The sequence below is a fragment of the Vulpes lagopus genome, chromosome 2 (assembly GCF_018345385.1).
Source record: "Vulpes lagopus strain Blue_001 chromosome 2, ASM1834538v1, whole genome shotgun sequence".
Lineage (NCBI taxonomy): Eukaryota > Metazoa > Chordata > Mammalia > Carnivora > Canidae > Vulpes > Vulpes lagopus.
In genome coordinates, this window is record NC_054825.1 from 4,337,359 (window position 1) to 4,360,390 (window position 23,032).

Consider the following 23,032-nt stretch of genomic DNA (forward strand, 5'->3'; position numbering starts at 1 on the left):
AAGAGGCAAGTCATTGACAGTTTTTCTTTATTTCTTTCTTCCTCTCTTCCTTTCTTTCTTGCTTTCTTTTTCTTTCTTTTTTTTAATGAGCATAGAGCATCTCAATATAATTTTTGCCCCGTGTGTAAAAGCAAACAAAACACGGCGCGGAGCACGCTGGCAGCTCCTAGTGGCACCGGTGTAGGAAGCATGCGTCTAAACCACGAGGCAGGTCCTAGCTGTGTTTAGCTGTACCTGTCTCGGGAATCCCACTTCAAATAGAAAACTGACATTATGAAAACGCCATTCAGGACGAGCAAGGAGCTGATGTGGTCAGTACTTCCTGACTGCTTTACAACATGCCCAGGACGAAAATTCCAGATAGATGTCTCCAGTTTCCCCATTAGCTCAGCAAAACTTACTAAAGCGGAAAGGTGGGCCTGGCCTGTCTGGGTTCGGCGGGAGTTCCTTTAGAAGCTGGGACGGAGGAAACTCAAGAGTGTCCATAAGGCCAGCGGTCCTCAGTGCCTGCTCATGCGGCGTCACCTCTAGCAGGACAGGAGCCGTCTGTCTTCTGAGTAAATCCAAGACACATGATTAAATTCAGTGGGTGTCCTTCTGGGGAATACTTGTTTTTTTTTTTTTTTCAGTATTTTGAAATACTTGAAATTTTTTTTCAGTATTTTATTTGTTTATTTAAAAGATACATTTATTTATTAAGGAGTGAGAAAGAGAGAGAGCATGAGTAGGGGGAGCAGCAGAGGGAGAGGGAGAAGCAGGCCCTCGAAGGAGCAGAGAGCCTGATGCAGGGCTCGATCCCAGGACCCCGCGATCATGACCTGAGCTGAAGGCAGACGTTTTCACCAGTGGAGCTCCCAGGTGCCCCTATTTTGTTAGTTTAAAAGAAGGGGGTTCAGCAGCTCCGAGTGTGGGAGGGCCGTAAGTTACTTGGCACGCGTCTCGAGACTAGAGGCCAGCGCTGGGGCCACTGCTCTCACATACACGGGGCAACTTACTGCTTGACCTGGTCCGGTGCCTGCTGCAAAGGCAGAAATCTGTTTACCTCGTGCTGGAATGATGGTGATGGCACTGGCATACGTCCCCATCTGGGGTGTCATTGGGTGCCCCTGCCGCCGCTTTGAGCCTGAGGGTGCAGGGTCAGAGCAGGTGACGGTGGTCGGAGAAAACAGAGCGTATCCCACTCCGCCCTTTATAGCGTGTGAGGTGCCCATTCTGTTGTCCTCTGCGTGGGGGTCACCAGCTTGGCCTTCTCCCAATCTTTGGGTCATCGGAAGGCCATCTGCGCTGTAGTAGGTGACACCTCCCATTGATATTCAGGGATTTCAGGTCATTTGCTTTCAAACTCGGCCTTCAATTTTTTTTTTTTTTTTTTTAGATTTTTGTGTTTTGTCTTCCTGACCCATCCCTCCCGTCAATAGCGTGTTAAAGATTCCTTGGTGAGGTCGCTGGTGGGGTCGGCCTCGGAAGAATCCCCCGCGTGACAGTCCATCTTGTCCTTGTATGATGGGCTGCGGGGTTGGTGTAAAGTAGGAGCAGATGCCCCATCAGCTCTGAGAAGGCAGGTGGTCTGTTGTGTTATCTAATTGTCCTGAGGGGTGAGTCTCCCTCAGCTCCTTGGAGCAGATGCCGCAGCGGGGGTCATAGGTCACACCGGGTGGGGAGAGACTGTCCGCGTCATACGGAGAGATTCTTTAGGAGACCCGAGAGGTCTTGTCCTGTGTATACATTTGAATTAACTTTTTTGAATGGTACTTTTTAATTAGTGGGGGGAAAAATGCATATATTTGTGGAGAAGTTTCCTTTTTCATTACCTATTAGGGATAAGTTACAAAGTTTCCTATTTAAATTTTAAAAACCAAGTAGTGAAAACAAAACATCTTAAAGAACGAAAGCAACTTTCCCAGAATACATCTCAAAAGAACTATCCAACCTTAAAATTAATTTCCTAAAACGGAAATTCTGCATCACACCTAGTAAGGATTTGGGGTGTTTGCACAGAGTTGTATACAAAAGAAAAAAAACTTTTATTCGTCTCAATTACTTAAGAGTCCCATTTTTCTTTCCAAACAGGATAATAACCACGCACGCCCCAAGAGATTAAGAACCCGAAGTCGTCGGAACGATGAAGATATTTAGCTAAGAACCTGAAGAGGGGGAACAGAAACTAATAAGTTCAGTTTAGTGATATATTCTAGTACAATATTTGGGTACATTTAAAAGGGAATTCTGTAAATAATGCTGAGTGTTTAAGGAAAGAAGGCTTAGAGTGTTGTCCCAGGATGGTCTGTTGAGAAAGATCTGCCGACCTGAGACCGTGAGGAAGATGTAGACCTTGGGTCGGGGCGGGCGGGGGTGGGGACCCAGAAATGGCCTTTGCTTTGGCAGAACCAAGCCACGAAGCTCCTGGCCCGAGGCCCGTCCCTGTCGCCCACGCCAGCACTTGCCACGTCACGCCGTACGTGCTCTCTGTTGCTCTGTGTCCCCGCCAGACTGTGGAGCCGGGGCTCCTGTCCCTGTGTCCCTGGCCCCGGGCAGGCACTCAGGAGACAGTACAAAGGGGCAGATGAACAGGCTCATCGCTGGGGGGACGCGTTTGGTCCTCTGCACTGGGCAGCCCGTCCTCAGGATCCTTAAGCACGGAAGGGAGCCCAGGGGTGGCCCAGTAGCAGGGTGTCGGGGTCACCGATGAGGATCTGACAGGCTGCCGGCCTCCCGCTGCAGTGTGGCTGCCCTGGGATGGCACCAACCGGGGAGCCACTTGTCTCCGAATGGCCGCAGCTCTCGCAGCTTCTCGAGGTTTCCTCTTCCCTGTTCCAAGCTTTCTCCTGGATCTGCCCCCGGCCTGTGCTTTCCCTGACTGCGCCTGGCGGCCGCCTTCCCCCCCAGCTCCCACCTTATTCAGGAACCAACACAAGCCCCCCCTCCCGAAGGACAGCCGTGTCCCCTCGGGTCTCCCACCCAGACAGCGCCCCCCCGGGCCTCCCCACCTCCGCCTCCACTTGGTCCCACCCCTTTCCGTGTTCCCTGAACCAGGAAGCAGAGCACCGAGTCCTCCCCGCTCACCCGTCCGGGCAGCTTGACACGGGGATGAAGACCAGAGAGGGTTGCTGTCCCCGACACTGTCCCTGTCCGTCCATTCTGCTATCGTGTCTGGCATGGGGCCAGGTGCACGGAATAAAAGACATTTGCTGGACAAATGCGTGAATCCAGGCACGTCTGTGGGGCAGCGGTAGAGGCTCCTGGCACAGGGTCTAAGGCCAAGGAGAAGAGCGCTGGGGGGGCGCAGGGGTACGGCCGGGAGGGGACGCCTGGGAGGTTCCACGGGGCAGGTGATGGTTGAGCTGGGCCAGACGGGGTGGGATCCTGGGGAGCAGAAAAAGGGGGAGTAGTTTAGGAAGTGCGGCCCTTAAAAAAAAACAACAAAAAAGGAAGTGCGGCCCTGATGAGAAAAGGCACTTTGTTTAAAGGTGTGAGACATGGTCGCTGTGGTGGCAAAGTACAAGAAAAGGTAAAATAATGGGATTTTTCTATGATTAAGTTGTTCCGCCAACACTTTGGATTTAGTAGTAATTATGAACGTTGCATATAGAAAAATTTCAATTAGCCACATGCCTGGGGAATGGGGCATACTGGTTAATTAAGAAACCCTTGAGGGTTCCGTTCCAACCAAAAATCTCACTCCAATAAGTCTGCGTATTTCCTCACCTTCGTAAGTGCGCAGTATGTCCAGAGCATCGTAGCCTGGTTTTCATTTTAGGGGCTGCAGACACCGGATTAGAGAAGTTCATTCGAGCAAGTGGTTGATAAAACGTGTCCACGGGACACATGTTTCACGAGCATTGGGGGAGCATCAGCGGGTAAGGACCAGCTAGGCCAACCTAGTGTCAGAGGACAGGGTGCGAGCAACGGAGACCCCCCTGCTGTGGGGACTGGTGACTTCTCCGGGCCTCAGATTCCAAAGACTTGCTCCTACACACACTCAAACACACACATACTAACAGGTACTCCTACACACAGTCATGCTAACACCTGCTCCTACACGCACATGCTCATACTAACATTCCACATACTCCTACTAACACATGCTCCCACACACAGTCATACTAATGCACTCCTACACATACACGCTCAACTAAGACTCCACACACTCATACTAACACATGTTCCTACACACACACACACACATGCTAACATACACTCCTATACACACACACTGATACACATATGCTCATATTAACACCCCACATACTCATACTAACACGCACTCCTACACACACACTCATACACATAGACGCTCATACGAACTCCACACACTCATACTAACATGCTCCCACAGTCATACTAACACGCACTCCTACACACATGTACGCTCATACTAACACTCCACACATTAATACTAACAGATGCTCCTATACACACACACGCACACACACATACTAACATGCACTCCTACACACACACATACATGCTCATACACTCCACATACTCATACTAACACATGCTCCCACACATACTCATACTAACATGCTCCCACACAGTCATACTAACATGCACTCCTACACACACCCATACACATACATGCTCATACTAACCACACACTCATACTGACACACACTCTTACACACTCATACTAACATGCACTCCTACACACACTCATACACATAGACACTCATACTAACTACACACTCATACTAACACATGCTCAGACACACGTACACTCACACTAACATGCACACACACACACACACACACTGCACATTTCTCTGCCCAGGACCCTCCCTCTCCTCCTCCCAGCCTCACAGGTGATTCCCTCCAGCCCCAAATCTGATTCTGGGGAGGCTCCTGGAGGAAGCCTGGGTCCCCTGTTTCCCAGGCTGGCTCGGGTCCCCATTCCTTGCTCTGTAGTCATCCTGCTCACACATGGCGTGCAGCTCTGGGGACACTGGAACCCTGCCCGACAGCCTGCCTCCTCTGCAGGACTAAGCCTTGTCCTCCCACAAAGGGCAGATCAGGGACCGCGGGCAGACGAGGTGCCCAGCCGGATGTCTGGGAAGTGAGATTTTAAAACCCACAAGACTTTCATTAAAGTAGGCTCTGAGGAAAAGAAGGCAGGACTACGAGCCGAGAGGGGGAGCACAGACCAGGGCTGAGGGCCTGCCTTGCCAGCTGGGTTGTGTCTCTATAAGCCTGACGTGCTGAGACTATGACTTGGGTCCCGGCCACTGAGCCCTCGCAGTATCTCTGCGGGAGAGGCCCTGTATTTAGACACGGGTACTCCAGGAACCCCTGGCCACATCTCACCTGTCTGAGCAGAAGCAGTGTGTCCAGGACAAGGGTTCCACCCACAGCTGCCAGACAAGGCCAAGAAAATCCATGTGGCTCAGTCTTTTCTCTGGCCACCTGAGTACGATGTCCTAGGTCCTGGGAGGGGGTGTGCAGCCAAGTCCTGGGGTATGGGAGCCGGTGGTGAGTGGGCTTGTCCTGGGGAAGACATTCTATCCGAAGGTAGAGAAGGGTGGTCAGGTGTCTGGGTGTGTCTGGAATTTACCACTACCTGGAGGGGCTGAGGATGAAAGGAAGGGGAGGCCCCCCTCAATCCTACACACCAATCAGGACGGGGGCCTGGGCCTCAGTTGCCCGGCACTGCACCGGGGTGAGGTGTCCCGGGTTGGCACGAATAGACTACATTGCAGATGTCAACTGTGGAAATAACGTCCACCTCTTCACTAAAAATGAGTTGAGATACGTGCCTGGGATACTAGCATTAGCTGGGCTTTCCAGGAGCTTCCTCTGGATGAGCCGCTGGAGTCATCCTCCCGGACACAGATCTGGTAATCCAGCCACAGTTCCCCGATTCATACTGTGCAGACGTCCTGGGCCCCCCAGGACATGGTCACAGCCCTCCCCCGTCATGGGGCCTCTAGCACCAAGGGTCGTGCTGGCACATGGGCATTCAGTTGGGAGTTCATGAGTGCTGGTCTTTACAAAGGAACAAAATGCCTGTGACTTGTGCACACAAAGCCCCTCATGTCCACATGATGATTTCATAGGAATTAAAGTTCTATTCGGTATGTTTACCGGGTACTGCCAAGCAAGAGCCACACAGAGGTCCCGGCTGCTGGAAAGAACCAACCGTGTGTTCCTCAACCCAATCTGTAAGCTGGTGAGGCCCAAAGCTTCCTGGACAAGGCGGTAAGCAGCCACCAACGACAATCTCCTCTAACGCATTAAAGGAAAATATGTATAACATGAATAACAGAGGGTCGGTGTTGATGTCGATGTGATTAAATAATGGTGATAAATCGATGAGGAAAATTCAAGGGACACAATTTGGAAGACGGATAAAAACTACAAATCAGTGATTCACAGATAAAATACAAGAAATAAAAGTGTGAAAAGATGCGCAACCCCCCGGAAGTTAGGGAAATGCAATTTGAAGTGAAGCAGGATTTTTCCACCTGTCAGTTTTGCAAAAACTGAAAGGTTTGGTATTATCCAGGGCTTGTGCTGTGTAGGGAAACGGGCACCACTGTTCCACGGGCGGCAAATGAGTTGGGACATCTTCGGGCAATTCGGCAGTTGCTATTCATATTTAAGATGATTTATATTAAAATGTGTAGACCCAGAAACTCCACCCCTAGGAAGCTCTCCCAGAGAAGTACTGTGTACATGAGAACAAACATGCATGTGTGCAAGCATTGTCGTCATGACCCTGGAACACAACACGGCAATGGAAATAAGCTAACGACCACCAGAGTTTGTGAGGTTTAGAGAACACTGAGCAGCCCTCGAAAGCCACATAAGGAAGCTGCCAGTGTGTCTGTGGCCAGAAACTAAGACAGAATGCTGAGCAAAAAGGCAACACACAGGGGACATGTTTCGTCACTTCTAAGATGTTTAGTTTTCATACATGAGTTTTCTCACATGCAGGCGTATCTCATCCTGGAGTCCTCCGGTGCTTGGAAATGCCACATAACCTGCCAAAAGGCATGTCCCTAATCCACACCATCCAATCCTAGCGAGGTGCCACTTCCGTTGGAGGTGGGTGTTATAACCTGCCAGTCTGTCCGAGGTCAGTAGCATGTGGTATCGTGTTTGAATGTTTCCATCTGATGGAGTGGTTGTGGTGGCGGTAGGGGGTGACTCCAAGGCTGGCCTGGTGTACCTTCCTTCCCTGAGGCTGTGGGCTTGGTCAGGTTGGTTGGTTGAATCACTTGGTCCCAGTTGGCTGGTGGATGCCCATTCTTGCCCCCACCCCACCTCTCCCAGACCTTCCCCCTCCACTTGTCTGCATCTTCACTTTTCTGGTCCCTTGCCCGCACATCCTGCTGTACCTAGAGCTGATAAGGGACATGCAGACAGACCCATAAGGAACACCCAACAACGAAAGGGCCTGTAGGAGCAAAGGGCATTTCATAGCAGGTGATATTTGGGGCGGGAGGGGCAGAGAGAGGGGAATAAAAGGTTATGAAAGCATCCGTTTTAACAAATACAACAAGCCTCATAACACGTATTAAATAAATACAACAAACAATAAGAAGCATATGTTTAAATTCCATGACAGGGGGATCCCTGGGTGGCGCAGCGGTTTGGCGCCTGCCTTTGGCCCAGGGCGCGATCCTGGAGACCCGGGATCGAATCCCATGTCAGGCTCCCAGTGCATGGAGCCTGCTTCTCCCTCTGCCTGTGTCTCTGTCTCTCTATCTCTCTGTGACTATCATAAATAAATAAAAATTAAAAAAAAAAGATTTTATTAAATTCCATGACAGGCCTGGAATATCTGAAAGAGGACGCTGGCGTGGGGGTCCAGGAAGGAGGTGCAGGTGGCAGGGGCGCAGAGAGAGATTTGGGGATGATCAGAGACATATGGATGTGAAAAAGGGAGGCTTAGCAGGCTTTCAGAACTGGGGAGGCCAAGCAATGTTGGAAGGCCTTTCTGATTCCATCCGCCCATAGACTTGGAGCATTTTGTCCTCCTCCTTGGGGACTCCGAGAAACCACGGCTCCGAGCACAGAGCCCAGTTTGGACTCTAATTGGAGCACAGGCTCCCAGAAGGGCGAGTTTTTACTCCGTGCTGCACACACAGCTCACACCTTCTGAAGAGCACCGGGGAGCTGGGCCAACCCCATGGCCACCGTGCCCGGTGTCCGGGCTGTTTCCATGCCAGGGCTGAGCTCTATTCTAGAAGTCCCAAATTAATGGTCTATATAAATCAGCGTCTACCTCCTAATGAATGTCTTGTCTAAAAGGACGTAAGGCACAGGAATGCAATGAAGAGACTTCGTGGAAGAAAGAGACACAGGCTGGAAGTCAAAGTAAAGATTTATCCTTGCATCAGAATGTTTTAGATCTTGCAATTTGCATATACAAAGAATTCAGCAACATTCACTGGCATTATAATCAGAGCAAGATCAAATTATAGATGTAATAAAAGAAAACATGATAGTTGAAACGGGAATACATACATATATTATAAAGACCGCACATAAATTAAACACAACTTAGTTAAACAAAAGTTATCAGTAATCATACATTTTTTAAAAATAACATGGGCCATGTCTCCGAACGCTGAAACAGACATGTCAGGCTCATTTTAAAAAGTTTTTTAAAAACACATAAAAATACTTTTTAAAACACTGGTATGCATTCTTCATTCGTCTAGCACGAGGAGAGAAACAGTAAAGTGAGTCACACAGTGACCGTACAGCTTGTCGATCAGAACGGTAGGCTCCTAATCGCTATTTGGCATTTGAATGCAACCGCATGCAACATACGAAAACGTGAAGGGAAGTCGGCGTCGTCAGTGCCGCCAGCGTGGCACTGCTTGTTATGTACAACGGACCTACTTTGACCGAGGGGGAAGAAGAGCTCAGCTTTCTGGGTGGCACAGTAGGGTAGCCGGTCCCCAAGCGCCCAAAGAGACTGTTGGGACGGAGGGCGCCCAATACCTGGGGTCCTGGGGGGTTCTGGGCAATGGCCATGAGGCTACAATTCCTAGACCCTCAGAAAGGCAAGCGCCTCCAAGAGATAGTGGCTTCTGCTTTGTTTCCAGAACTGGAAGGGCCCCGGGGGGGGGGGGTCCCAGGATGCCTGCAGTAGCCACAGGGGACAGAACACACAAATGGGGTGCATTCCCAGGGGCTCCCCTGATAAGGTTGATCTTAATCACCATCCAAGAGATGCCCAGGTAGGCCACTGAAAGGCCTGACAGATTCTAATGAGGGCTCCTAGGTTGGGCCCAAATCCATGGCCTGGACTTTGACTTTGACCCCTCAGACACAATACTAGTCACCCTCATCACAACTAGCGGGCTTGGTTTCTAGGGTTTGGTGCCGAATGAAAGCTTGGTTCTCCCTCTTCTCCTTCAGTCAAAGGAAGGCTTTAGACTTGGGATTTTAACCATGAAAACATATGGGACTAACTGGTGGTGCATCTTGCAAAGTTCCCTCCATTTTCTTCCTCGACCCCCACGCAGTCTCGTTGTACCGGGAAGGAGAGGGGTGCATTCAGCAGTGCGTGTGCAGCCCCGGGATGTGGCCGGCGGCGGTGGCAGCGGTCACAACGTTGTGCTCATGCCCTTCCAGCTGGCACCTCCTCTTGCCCGGGGGCTGGGGCTCAGAGGGGCAGCAGAGGCTTGATTACCGTGAGGCTGCTATCAGCACGGAACAAGCCCTGGGCTTGCATTGTGCACAAGGAATGGACACAGGATGAGCAGTGCAATAGGAGGATGCAGTCACTTCTCGTGGAAATGGCAAATAAGGCCTTTCTATTTCTTTTAAAAAGCAAAAAAAAAAAAAAAAAAAAGTACCCCAAATGCACGTGTTAAACACTTTTAGTAAGTTAGAACAGGTGTCTTTTTTTAAATTATATATATATATATATATATATATATATATATATATATATATATATTGTGCTCATCTGCTACCTAATGGCCATAGAAAGATCACTGTCACAAATTAAACTTTTCTACATTCATCCTTCCTCCCTTTCCTTTTTGCCCCATAAATCAATCCTGTCTGGCAGTGAGATCGTTATTACCCAGTGTCAGAGATCTCAGTAGTATTTCTATTCAAAAATAAGTTAGCTTTTAGACGTAAGGAGTTCTCTCTCTTTTTCTTTCATTTAAATATTGAGGACTGGGACTTTAAAAAAAAACTGTATAAATCTAGATTTTTAAGACTTTTCTTACAAACAATCTTAGCTTTTATAAGATTTTTTTTTTTTAATACCAAAATGCTTCTCAGAAAGTTTAAAGCGTAACTGCTTGTGGTCATCTCCCCAAGCGTGTGCTCCTTGCAGCTGTGAGAGCCAGGTGTTTGGCTTTATCAGAAGTTAGGAACCGGGAGTGGTTTGTGTTGAGCCTCTAGGATCGCTCAGGACCAGCCGGGCGGCGGTGGCAGAGTGGGAGGCGAGGGTGACAAATGCCATTGGTTGCATTCTCAGAAGACAGCAGGTGGCTACCTGGGAGCACAGCCCGGTAATGGGTTTTGTATCCTCACGGCCGTGGGCGAACCGCGCCACCAGCACTGCGTCTCCCTTCCTCCAGCCGGGACAGCGCGGACCTGACCTTGAGTAAACGCGTGTTTAAGTGTCACTCTACGGCCACCAACTACGCCGATTGTGTTTTAGACCTGGATTCAGGCTGTAAAGTCTGTGATCTTAAAAATGTAAAAATAAGCCACATGAGAGGAGATGGAGGATTTCACAGAATTCCCTCTTTACAGTGCATTTTCGTGAACATTTCCCCTTCCACAAAATGCCTCTGCTCAGGGCTGTAAAATCAGCGTCAGGAAAAGAGAATTTTTAACTGATTTTTGAGTCCTCGACCGCTTAAACAGCGGGCTCTGTGTTTGCTCTCCTGCGTAAGCACACGTTGCATATTAAGATTTTTAACATTTAGAGGCGCTGGATGTGTGAAATCAAAGGCTATGATGGACCTAACGCAAAAATTAAAATATTTACTGATATTAGCAGAAATATATTTTACGGGATATTACTTGACCTTAATACATTATTCCAGTTTTTAAAAGGGGTATTTAAGATTTAATGACTTTAGAGCAGGTGGCCTTTAAAGCATAACAAAATATATACAAAGAAATTAGGACGGGTATTAATGTCAACTATGAAATAAATTAACATGATCTTTATAAAATATACTGACCATTAAATTAAAAAATATTTTAAGGCAGGAATTTTCATTTGAAATTAGCATAATCAGAAAATATATCAATAAAATCTTGTACCACTTTGTAGCAGAATTCATACTGTTCCTGAAAAAAAAAAAACAAGAATATGTTAAAACGATATATATATTTTTTTTAATTCCATTAATTTAATTAAGAGAAACATTTTAAAAGAAGAAAAAACAATCTGACAAGTTACTTGATTTACTTTCTGTGCCCAGAAACATTTCCAAATAAAGCTGGATTTTTGTTGCTGTTTTTAAGATTTGCTTATTTATTTATTGTAGAGAGAAAGAGATCCCACGACCCTGAGATCACGACCTGAGCCAAAACCACGAGTCGGGCACTCGACTGGGCCACCCCGGCGCCCCTAAAGCTATTTTTGAAATGAAAATGGGGAAAAGCCAGAATTTTGGCTTCAGATAAGCCACATAGGAAAGAAGTAATCCATGAAAGTTAAAAAGGATGAAACTCCAGGCTACGTTTACTCTAAAAAGGGGACATTGTTTTATATAAATTTTACTAAAATTCAGAAGAATGTTGCCTTCTATCTGTCTAAGGTCCTTAGCTCATTAAAACGCTGCTGCAGATCATTTGACTCTTGTCTCCCCGCGGCTCCTGGAGGGGGAAGGCCGGGAGCCCGGGGGGTGGGTGGATGGAGGGCCAGCCGCGCGGGCCTGTCCTGTCCGCCAACGATGGGCACGCCACAGGGAGACACGCAAGAGACAGAGCCAATGGCAGCTGGCAGAGATTTTGGAAAACTGTGTGCATGATGGTCCACAAGCAGATGGGGAGCGGACCCCGAAGGTCTGAGTAACAACAGACGGCAGCCAACCTGCCTCTCGAGTAAAAGGGTCTGGTCACTGGTGGATCCTGGTACTTTGCTGGCCGAGTGGCGCATGGCAGTTGGGCCCTAGTGTGAGGGGCCTGGGGCGCAGGGGAGACCAAGTGTGGCCACCCACCCTTCCCATCTTCTCTCCCAACACACTGGGTTCGGCCTCTTCTCTAAATACATGTTGAACAAGAGCCTAAAGGCTTCTGGGTGGACAGACGGCAAACACTGGCCTGCCTGGGCCTTCCGGCATCTCAGTCAGTCTGGGCAGCAGAGGATGGGGCTTGTCTTTCCAGAGAAAGGAAAGATGGACAGAAGGTGGTCTTGAGACCACAGGGAAGTCACCGGGGGAGCCAGGAAGGGACTGCAGGGTCCTCACTACTGGTTGCTAAGATCCCCACCTGGTCATTGATCAGGACCTTGATCCTTCCGGGACAAGATCCCCAGAAGGAAAACAAGTGAATTTTTGGAGAGAAGTTTTAATAAATATATAGACTCTCTTTAGAGAGACAAACATCTTCACGACACTCATGAGGTATCATATAGGCAAAGAGCTTTTGACTTGACTTCTCCACGTTCTTCTATTTTGAAGGTTCCTTCAGCCACACATCAAAGGTGGCTCCAAGCAGGGAGGAAGTGGAGATGCCATTAATCACTCTGTTTTAGCAGCAAACACAAGAGCTGGGACCCAGCCCCGCTGTGTCTTGAGCATGAATCACTGGTGGCCAGTGATCAGTGGCATGTATTTTGGCGATTTATTGGGATTGACACGGGCCACACCTCAGGTCACAGACATTTCTGATCAAGGCACAAACATTCCAGAAAATGTTTCTGGGCAACAACAAACTTTTAGCCTTGGAGTGCCAGTTGCCCTAAAGCCTATCCCAGGAGCCTTGCAGCATGGCCAGCAACTAGGGACTGGTTTGTGAGCCAGGGCGGCCACCTGCAGGGTAACTAGTGTGCATGTCAGCAAGCACCTCCTTATCCTGTTACCTTCTCACACCCTGTGCTCTCTTCCAAAATATCCCTGCCAAATGCTAGGTCTCTGCATGGAGGGTCGCAGGTGAGCCCTCCGATGCAGATGGCAGGCAGGCCGGGGGTGGATCTCACTATGACACTTTAGACCCTGGGCAGGTGACCTAACCGCCCACGGGGAGGTGACAACAGAAGGTCCCTTGTGAGTAGGCACAAGGATACGGTGAGGGCAAGATGAGAACAATGCGCATCAGGCACCTGGTTCCTTGGCATGTGATGCCAGACATCATGATGCTTAAATGGTCAACTCTCCTCCATTTATTTCCTGAGTCACCACGTAAGTGGAGCCCTGATGATGCAGAAAGCTAGATGCTGACTTTCAAAGTCAGGTTATAAATGCTCCGTAACAATGTGCCACCAGGCCAGAGCGAGAGGACACCCACAGGCAGCTTCCCAGGGAGGGGTGCGGGAGAGGCAGCGGTGGGCAAGAGGAGAGCTGAGTCAGGAGGGCGCTCGGATGGAGAGGCTCTTGGAGACAGGACACGTCGTCCAGACCAGATGAACTTGTGAGAGCCGAGGCCCCTTGGAAAGCAAGGAGGTGTTTGTATGCTGAGCCGGACAAGAGATGCTCTTTGCTCCAGTGGCTGGGGCCTCCCTGGGCCAGACACCCGTGGCCCCTGGCAGACACACACAAGCAGATGTGCGTGTCAACGATGGGCAGGTGCCATCACCCCGTTTCCCACAGATAAGGAACTGAAGTCCAGAAAGTGGAAGGAGCTTGTTCAAGTCCGCAGAACCAGGACAGGGGCCAGCCGTCAATTTGGGGTGGCAGCCCAAAGACCAAGCATCAGAGGAAAGCCTTGTCTGTGCTTTTATACTTAACTGAGGGCCGGGCAGCACCAAAGCTACTCCCTCTGCCTGCGGGAGCCTGTCGTGGACTGAAAAACAGTCAGCAAAGAAACTGCAAGAGTCTGGCTCAGAATTAAAAATGGCTATTTTCAGGAGGGCGTTCCTATTATTATTATTTTGATCTAGAAAATCTTCCATGGAGGGGTCCACCTGTGTTTTTTCCATGCCCAAAGTCATTCAAGTTTGTGATGCCCCTAGGAGGTATCAGCTCTCAGGAGGCAGGCATCACTTTTAGAAAGACCTCTCTAGCATCTTCCAGGGCTTTAGCAAGAAAGACAGTCTGCACTGGGAACCAGGGCTCTAAGGAGCGCGGAGGAGGCCTCACGCCCTTTCCTTTTTGCTCTCAGGTGTCCACCACAGTCGTGGTCCGGCCCCAAGAGGGGCATGTGGGTCCAGAGATGTGGGGAGCTGGCGAGTACCCTGTTTCCTTTACTCATGGTGGCTCTCAAACCCGTCTTCACTTTGGGACCCCCTGGGAAGGCTTTAAATATGCTGCTGCCCACCCTGGCAACGGGGGAATGTGAACACCCTCCCGGTCAGGCGAGTGTGTCATCAGGGTGAGAACTGCTCCTGCACAGCCTGGATGAGGGGAGGCGAACCCCACTCTCTGCTCTGGGAATTCTAGTGGTTGGGCTTCCCCTGCAACGGGAAGGAAGGTTGTGGAAGGCCTCTCCTGCCACCTTCTATGCCTGCTGAGTTGGGATGCTGTGAGCTTGCAGAGCGAGTGGACAGGGAGGGCAGATCTCAAAATAGGAAGCCTGGAGAAAGTGCTGTGCTCTAACCACTTTTGAAATTGCACCTACAGAGGTAGAACAGTTGCCAAGTTTGGCGAGGAAGCATGTCTTCTGCACACCAGAAAGTGTGTGTATTGGTCACAGAATGAAAGAGAATGGGAAAAAAAAAAAAGAAAAGAAAGAGAATGGGAGAGTCACTTGACACAGACAGCTAGTCGTCAGTGCATCTTCCAAGGGGTCTTACAGTCTAAAGTCATGAGTGCACCCCTCCCTCGTGTCCTGCCCAGGGGACAGTCCCCAGCCAGGAAGGCAGCGGATCCGTTCGGTGTCCCTGCAAAGAGTGCCACGAGCCCGTGCCCTTGGGAAGCTCCCCCCGGCCCCACACCCTCGAGCTCCTTTCATGAGACAGATACCAAATGCAACAGGAGACACTTCTTCCGCAAACATCCTCCTCACCGCGTTTCTTACCAGGGTTTGCACCATATGTGGTCTCTGAAGTCGCAAACTCTTCACAGCTTGGAATACGTCTAAAAGGCCCTCGGCTTTGACTCGTTCCAAAATGTTGCTGAGTGCTATGAAGGTACCTGTTCGCCCGGCTCCAGCACTGCGGAGGAAAAGTGCTTCATGCAGACAACCAGACTCGCCCCGGGGGGCATGAGAAAGGGACAGGCCGCCGCAGCCCATCCCTACACATCGGCCCAGAAGCCATCATCACCCAAAGTGATCAAAGCTTGGATTTCTAACGATCACCTATGTTGAGCAAGAGTCAGCAAATGTGAAATTCCTAAAACACTTGCCCAATCGCAGCAGACAGGTCTCTCTTGGGTTGGATCGAGATCCGTGACATGCTTTCAAGCTAGTGCAACCATTTCCTTCCTTCCTTGTGTAGATCGGTGGTTCTCAGGGTGGGGTCCTCGGGACCAGCAGCATCCGCATGGCCTGGGAACTTGTCAGAAATGCAAACCCTCCTGGTTCGGGCTTAGGGAGAGGTCTTCTCTGTCTAGACTCTCCTTCTGTGCTAGGGACCACCTTCTGAGAGGTGCTGGTTCATAAGGTGTGATATTAGGACAGAAGGCGGTCGCCGCCAGGAAAGGTTAGATAAGGGACACTTTCCAGCATGAAGATCTGGCTCTACTCCCTGTAAGAGGACCATTTTTCTTGATAAACAGGATAAACCCTACAAGACACCCTACAGAGAGCCAAGCAACCAGGCCTAAAGTGGACAGGCTTGGCTGGTTTTTTTCCAGAGAGCCCTCGGGGCCTAGAGCTCCGTGTGTGAGCTGATTCTAAGGCTCCTGTCCTATTTCAATGACCTGTCCCCACGTCTGCCCTTATAGGATCTTGTTCACCTTTGCATTTCTGGTCCTAAACTCAGTCTGGGCCCATGGAAGGAGAACATGAAGGAACTCATTTCTAGTTATTATAAATGAAGGACAAACATTATATGGTCTCATTCATTTGGGGAACATAAAAAATAGTGAAAGGGAATAAAAGGGAAAGGAGAAAAAAATGAGTGGGAAATATCAGAGAGGGAGACAGAGCATGAGAGACTCCTAACTCTGGGAAACAAACTAGGGGTGGTAGAAAGGGAGGTGGGCGGGGGTGGGGGTGACTGGGTGACGGGCACTGAGGGGGGCACTTGATGGGATGAGCACTGGGTGTTATTCTATATGTTGGCAAATTGAACACCAATAAAAAATAAATTTATTAAAAAAAAAAAAAGAAAAAAAAAGAAATGACGCCTACGGAGGACCTGAAACAGAGGCGTGTGCCCCACCTGCAGGCCAGGCCAGAAGTGCACCCTGGTCCCAGGCAAAGAGTTCCAAACCCTCTAAGTTAAGCTCAGGCTCTGGTGGCTGCAAGGGGTGGGTGGGGTGGGAGCAAATGGCCATCACCCAAAAGTGGAAGCCACGTGTGGAAAAAGAAATGGAAGTGCAACTTCAGAAGCAAATAAGCACCCCAGAAAATGAAAATACCCCCTAACTCATGCTAGGAAGAGTTTTGTCGTGGTGGCCCAGGTCCCCTGCTGGCATGGGACAGGACTGGCATCACCAGAACTGGGTCGGTGCAGGACGGCGAGCTGGCACCTCCTCAGATTTGGTCAGATTCACCCTTCCCCCTTGTAATGCTGCTTATCAAGGTCCTTGGTGGGGATGCCCAGCTGTCTCCATGCACTCCCCCGAGCACATCCCTCCTGTGGCCTCCCTTGCACCTGACTTGGGAGCTGGGCTGAGAAGTTTGGGGCCAGGGTGGGGCTGCAGGCCTTTGGTAGCCATCCCAGCCTGGACATCCTCGAGTTGGCTCCAGAAAATCCACCTGCGTGAGGATGTGCTGTAGCACTGACTCGATTCCTCAAGCCCAGCGGGGGACAGAACAGGGAGGGGTGGGCACATCAGCCGGAGCCAGAACCATCTTTCACGGTGAAGACAAGCAGTTGAAGTTCGGGAATGGGTTTGTCTGAGTCGTGCTTGGCAGGTTTTTGGATGACTGCAAAAGCTCAAGGAAATGTGGGTTTGAGTCATCTCCTGGTTCCTCCCCCCATAATGCGTCCTGCGTGTATATAAGACGGTGACCTTTACGCGGTTATGTAAAGCCATCTGTGTAAGGGAAAGTTGACAACACAGTCTAGGGAAATCACGCCCCTGAGAGCAGGAAGGGTGGGGGGGGGCGTGCAGTCTGGAGGTGCCCCGCCAGGAGGGGGCTCCCCGGGCCCAGGGCTGCTCACCTGCAGTGCACCGTGATGGGGTGGTTGCCCGTCTGTTGCTGCTGCTTCTGCACGGCCGCGATGAGGTCGATCATGCCTTTGCCCTCGGCTGGAATCCCGATCTCGGGCCAGCCGTGGAAGTGGAACTGGCGTACCACTCGGGTCTGCTCCTCCTGGCGGGCCAGGGGCTGCGGGCAGGAAAGGGCATCTCGGTGTCACCCGGTCACATGACCCTGACCACCCGGAACAGGCCCCAGGCCCATCACCCTCCCAGGGACTTGGGCCAAGGCTTGGGGTCCTCCTGGGGCCTGTCCTCACCTGGCTGGCCTTAGGGGCCTGACCAGGCTCTCTGTAGGCCATGTGCACCCTAGAGCGGAAGGCTAGCAGGACTTCCCTCTGAGAGGGAGCAGGATTTCCAGGGGATGGCCCTGGGACCCCCCAGCCGGGGCCTGCCAGGCACTTTTACGGGATTCTCGGCAGCTTGCGAGAACAGGATCATCTCTTTCTTCTAAAGCCAGGACCCGTCATGTCCCAGAGGCTCTGAAAAAGCCTGGAGAGGCCTCTGGGGCTTCATCCACACACTTTATTCCTCCTGCCCTACGGCCACCGCCACTTCTCCTGAGTGGGGTGTTGGCGGCCGTTGATGGCCTCTTGGAGTTGGTCGCTCTGCTCCCCCATCCCCGTGCTCCAGCAAGGCGGCAGGCGACCGTGGAGGTCTGAATGTTCCAGGAGGTCTGCCCCTTGATAACACGGCTCCCTACCCTCCCCCCCCCCCCCCACAGCTGATGCCAACGGACCAATTAGAAAAGGCTGAAGGAGCAGGACATTCTGGTAGGATCGCAAGCAGCCTCTGAGGGGTGCCGTAGGGCCTCTGTCCCCGAGAGCCTAAAGCACTCTGGCAACAATACCTGATTGAAAGTGACCAGGAAGTCCCGTATGCTGATGGCTTCGGAAAGTGTGTCGCTTTTTATTTCGATTGTTATATCGCCGTGAGTCACTGAGCCTTCCGTTGGCCAATACTGGTAGCATTTATCCTTGGGGGATAAAATACAATTTTAAGTCTCATAGGAAATAACTTGCTGTTAGCAGTTTGATGATATGATGCAGAATTGCTCCTCAAACCACTTAGCGTACTTGATCTGACCAAATAAATCCCATACGGATACGAATATGAATGCCCATTGATACTTGTTGACCAAAGGAATCCAGAAACAGAGACGCGTGTATTTGGAAATCTGATACAGGACAGTAGTGACATGATGCAAGGAAGAAATCTCCCTATTAAATCAATGGAGCTGGAAAAATTGGTTTTCCGTATAGGAAAAGGGCTGGGTCCCTGACTCACAGCCTACCAGGGCTGAGAGGAATGGTCCAGCACCCCTGGGGTTGGGCAGTGCACAACCTGCTCTCCCATATAATGGTAGCTTTGAATTTTCATAAAAGTAAACCCAGAATGGGTTAAGACTTAAAGTCAAAAATGAAACTGTGAAAGCCTTACAAGAAAATGTCTTTTCATTTTGGGGTGGAAGAAGGGCTCAGTAAACAAGGCCTCAAAAGAGCTAACCACCCACAACACAAAGATTGTGACATCAGATTCTAACACAATGAACTTCATCAACAAACCTCATCGAGGGAGTGAAAAGACGTGCCATCAACTGTGACAAGATATTTGCAGTTCCTGAAACCAACGAAGGCTTAGTATAAAGAGTATGCAAATATGTTGGCAAATTGAACACCAATAAAAAATAAATTTATTATTAAAAAAATAATAAAGAATATGCAAAGAATTCTTGTAAGTCAATATGAAAAGAACAAACAACTCGCTAGCAAAGTGGGGGAAAGCATGACCAGGTGCCTCGCATGGAGGAAACGTGCCATCTATACATATAGGAAGTGACGCTCGACCTCATAGGCATCAGAGGGACGCCAAGCAGAGCCAAGGAGGGATGATACATATGTACACCTAGTCACTCAGCAAACATGAGGGTCCCTAACGATACTAGGGACATCAGGGAAGGATCTCTCTCCTACACAGCCCGTGTCTACCTTGGAAAACATAACCACTTTGCAAAGCAGTTAGGAACTATCTCGTAACTTAAATTGCCACACGCTCTCCAACACGGCATTTTGTTTCTTTGGAGAACTTTCTATTCATGTGCAAGAGGATGCACCAGTAGTACCATTTTTAAGATAATAAAGCAGAATCAACCCCATGCCAGGAGAAGGGATGCATAAACGGATGCAGGATGTACATAGCGTGTGCAGTGGCACAAAATGAAACACTGATGAATGAACCGCAGCTCTACGCATCAATGTAGAAAAGCATCAAAAGCATCATTCTGAGTGGAGAAAGCAAGAATATATCCCAGAAGAATATATACTGTAATGACACCCTTTATATAAGGTTCAAAAGCAAGCAAAATGGAACAGTTTCTTTAGACATACACGTGTTGGATATAAAAAGATTTCTGAAGAAGCAAAGGACACAGCCACTAGGACGGCTTTAAAAAAGACCAGCAGTAGTAAGTGTTGGTAGAGAAACTGGAACCCTTGTACGCTGCTGGTGGGAATGTCAAATCGGGCAGCTGCTTTGGAAGGAGGTCTGGCGGTTCTTCAAAATGCCCGGCTATATGAGTGTGCAAGCCAGAGCTATGGTACGGCCCAGCAATTCCACCCCTAGGTGTCGACCCAAGAGAAATGACAACACACAACCATATAAGAACTCGAACGCGGACGTTCCCACCATAACTCCTAATAGCTCAAGAGTGGAAACAAACCCAATATCCATCAACTGGTGAACGGTAAACAAAACGTGGTACATCTGTACAGTGGAATATTCATTGTCAAGAAAAAAAAAAAAGAACCTATTCTTGATACAACATGGTTAAAATCTGAAAGCATTAAGCTAAGTGCAAGAACTGGATCACAAAAGGCATGTATGGGGATCCCGGGGTGGCACAGCGGTTTGGCGCCTGCCTTTGGCCTAGGGCGCGATCCTGGAGACCCGGGATCGAATCCCACATCGGGCTCCCGGTGCATGGAGCCTGCTTCTCCCTCTGCCTATGTCTCTGCCTCTCTCTCTCTCTGTGACTATCATAAATAAATAAATAAAATTAAAAAACAAAACAAAACAAAAAAAACAAAAGGCATGTATGATCTCATTGACATGGAAGATCCAGAATAGGCAAATCCATAGAGTCAGAAAGTAGATTAGTGGTCGCAGAAGCTGAAGGAGGAAGGGCTGGGGACTGGTGGCTATTCGTGGGTATGGGGTTTCTTTTAGGGGTGATGGAAATGATCTGGAGTTAAATAGTGGTGATGTTGCACAACTCTGCACATGTATTAAAATTCACTGACTTACACCCTTTAAAAAGGTGAATTGAATGGATTGTGAATATGCTGTTTTTTAAAAAAAGCAAAGACGTCAAAAACACAGGTCCAGGGTAGTGGTTGTATCTTGGGAGAGCACCCAGATAGATGTACATTACTGGCAAAAGTTTGGTTTTTCAGTTGGATAGTGGGTTCGTGAGTACCTACTACGTTGTTAAATAAATACAGTCCAGAAAGGCCCTGGATGGATCTCTGGGGACAGGGAAAGACTTGACTCATTCAGTGCAACCAGGACAGCATCCATAAGGTCCACCTATCAATGCCTGTGTCCTTATGTCTTGAAGAAAGTAAGTAAATGTCGCTCTGCTCAATAGATTTTGATCAAAGTTGCCATTTGTGGAAAATACAAAAGGGTAGACTTTCCAGGCCGGTTAAATAAAATATCAGACAAGAACTAAAGCCAGTGGGTGGTCATGGCTAAGCAAATGGAACTTCTTTTCATTTCCAACCTGTCTCCCTCCCCAGTCACTGTGGCCAGGCCTCAGCTGGTGGGTGGGCCATTCCCAGGGGAACACTGGGATCGTGCCAGGCGGCCTGGGCCACCAAGGGTGCACACTGTCCCCGAGCCAGGCACGAGCGCCCCTGACCTGCTCTCTCTCCTGGACCTCCGTCAGCATCACGACCGTGTGGCACTTCCACTCCCACACCATCCTCCAGAAGTCCTCCACCGTGTGCGCCAGGGGCCCCTGGGTGGCGATGAAGTAGTCCTTCTGTCGGTAGCCCTTCAAACAGGGAACAGACATGAGAGTCTGACCTCCTTTCGTCGTGGGCCCACTACAGAGACGGGGTTCAAGAGAGCCCGGGGTCTGAGGAGAGGAAGATGTTCTCCAGCTTCCCCGGCTGAGCCGAGCCCTCGCTGGTGCACACACGTACACACACACACACACACACACACACACGAGGTCTGCAATGGGTCAAGACGCCAATTCTCGCTGCAATCGAGGCAACTCCCCTGCAGCACCTGGGGTCACCTCTGTGCCACCCGAGATAGCACCGGTGGCTGTGCTCTCACAGGTTTCTGTATGGTGGCTCAGCCAGCATCACGGTGGTGGACTGGGTGTGGACATAGAGGATGTGGGTTCAAATCCAGTTCCCTTCGGCACAGTTTTCTCATCTGCAAAGGGAAGTTCTACAGCAGACTTGGCCGCTGTGCGTGGAGACTGCTGGTGACGGTGCCCTGAAGACACAACTGCACTGTCCACGGGAACTGGTTGCAGAAAGTGCAGGCTAGAGAGCCGTGGGAGCACCCGTGTGTAACAGGTGCACATGAGAGACCAAAAAGAAAAATCGCTTAAGAACAGAATGAAAACTAGCCAATTACTAAGCAGCTGGGCCTACGGTCTCTATTCCCAAAATCCATTCTTCTTTTTAAAACAAAACAAAACAAAACAAAACAAAAAAACAAGTTAGTCTGCTAACGAAATGGTTTGGATTTCAGGATTCCTCCCTGATTGTGGAAATGAGTGAATGAGGGGTCCGTGTGATCCCAGACAAAGGAAACGTGCGTCTTTGCAAAGGACGCCCAGGGCTGCTGTACTCACGTCTATGAAGGAGGCGTTGATGTAATCCGTGTATTCCTGACCCCTTTTCATGGAAAGGATCACCCGATTGAAGTCATCTGCAAAGCAGCATGACCCCTCAGTTAGCACAAACACCGGTCCTGCCTTGCAAACTTTAATTTGTTGCTACGAGTTTCCGGAATAGAAAACTTAATAAAAAATCGCAAAGTGAAGTCCCTGGAAGGGTTTCTTTATAAAATAGGTTAATTAAATTGGCCCAGAAAATGGTGTTTTAGTAGGAAAGCTCTGAAAATATTCCAGTTGTCGTTTTCGTTTGTCACGAATTGAGGTAATTCATACCAAAATACGAGCGTTAAAAATACTGCATTTCAGGAGTGAAAGGAGGGTGGCCAGGCAGGCGGCCCCGAGTGGCAGCCACGGCCGCGCAGCAGCCAGGGTGTGGGGCTGAGGCGGGCTTCCCCCAGCCTGCAAGCACTTTTCATGCTCGGTGACACTGAAGCATGTCAGGAGCGGGGGTCCACCTGCAACGGGGTGCTCCCCCTCCCTTCCTTTCTCTTGGTTCCTCTGATCTCTACAGAGTTCCTTTCCTCCCCCTCAACAAACAGATGCGGGGCCCCCCCTCCTGCCCTGTACCCGGGGCCTCAGCAGCCTCGGCCCCTGACTGCACCCCTGCCCGCTGCCCGCCTCCCTAAGGCCTGGAGCCTGATGTCTCGTATCAGAAGCCGCCGCCTGACACACAGGACCGTCTGGGTCATCGGTCCTCGCTTCACAGGTGGGTGTT

General features: G+C 49.8%; 1 protein-coding gene across 10 annotated transcripts in view; it reads right to left on the bottom strand.

The window, feature by feature from the left end:
- Positions 1 to 6,882: 6,882 nt before the first annotated feature.
- PTPRE (protein tyrosine phosphatase receptor type E) overlaps positions 6,883 to 23,032 on the bottom strand; it is a 159,434-nt gene continuing 143,284 nt past the window's right edge. For all 10 annotated transcript variants that reach the window (XM_041742761.1, XM_041742762.1, XM_041742758.1 and 7 more), the window contains 6 exons: positions 22,273 to 22,349; positions 21,319 to 21,453; positions 18,250 to 18,375; positions 17,363 to 17,529; positions 15,106 to 15,241; positions 6,883 to 11,274 (listed from right to left, as the gene is read on the bottom strand). In XM_041742761.1, the coding sequence (XP_041598695.1) occupies positions 11,200 to 11,274; positions 15,106 to 15,241; positions 17,363 to 17,529; positions 18,250 to 18,375; positions 21,319 to 21,453; positions 22,273 to 22,349 (716 nt within the window). In that variant the 3' untranslated portion in view covers positions 6,883 to 11,199. The remainder of the gene's footprint in view (positions 11,275 to 15,105; positions 15,242 to 17,362; positions 17,530 to 18,249; positions 18,376 to 21,318; positions 21,454 to 22,272; positions 22,350 to 23,032) is intronic.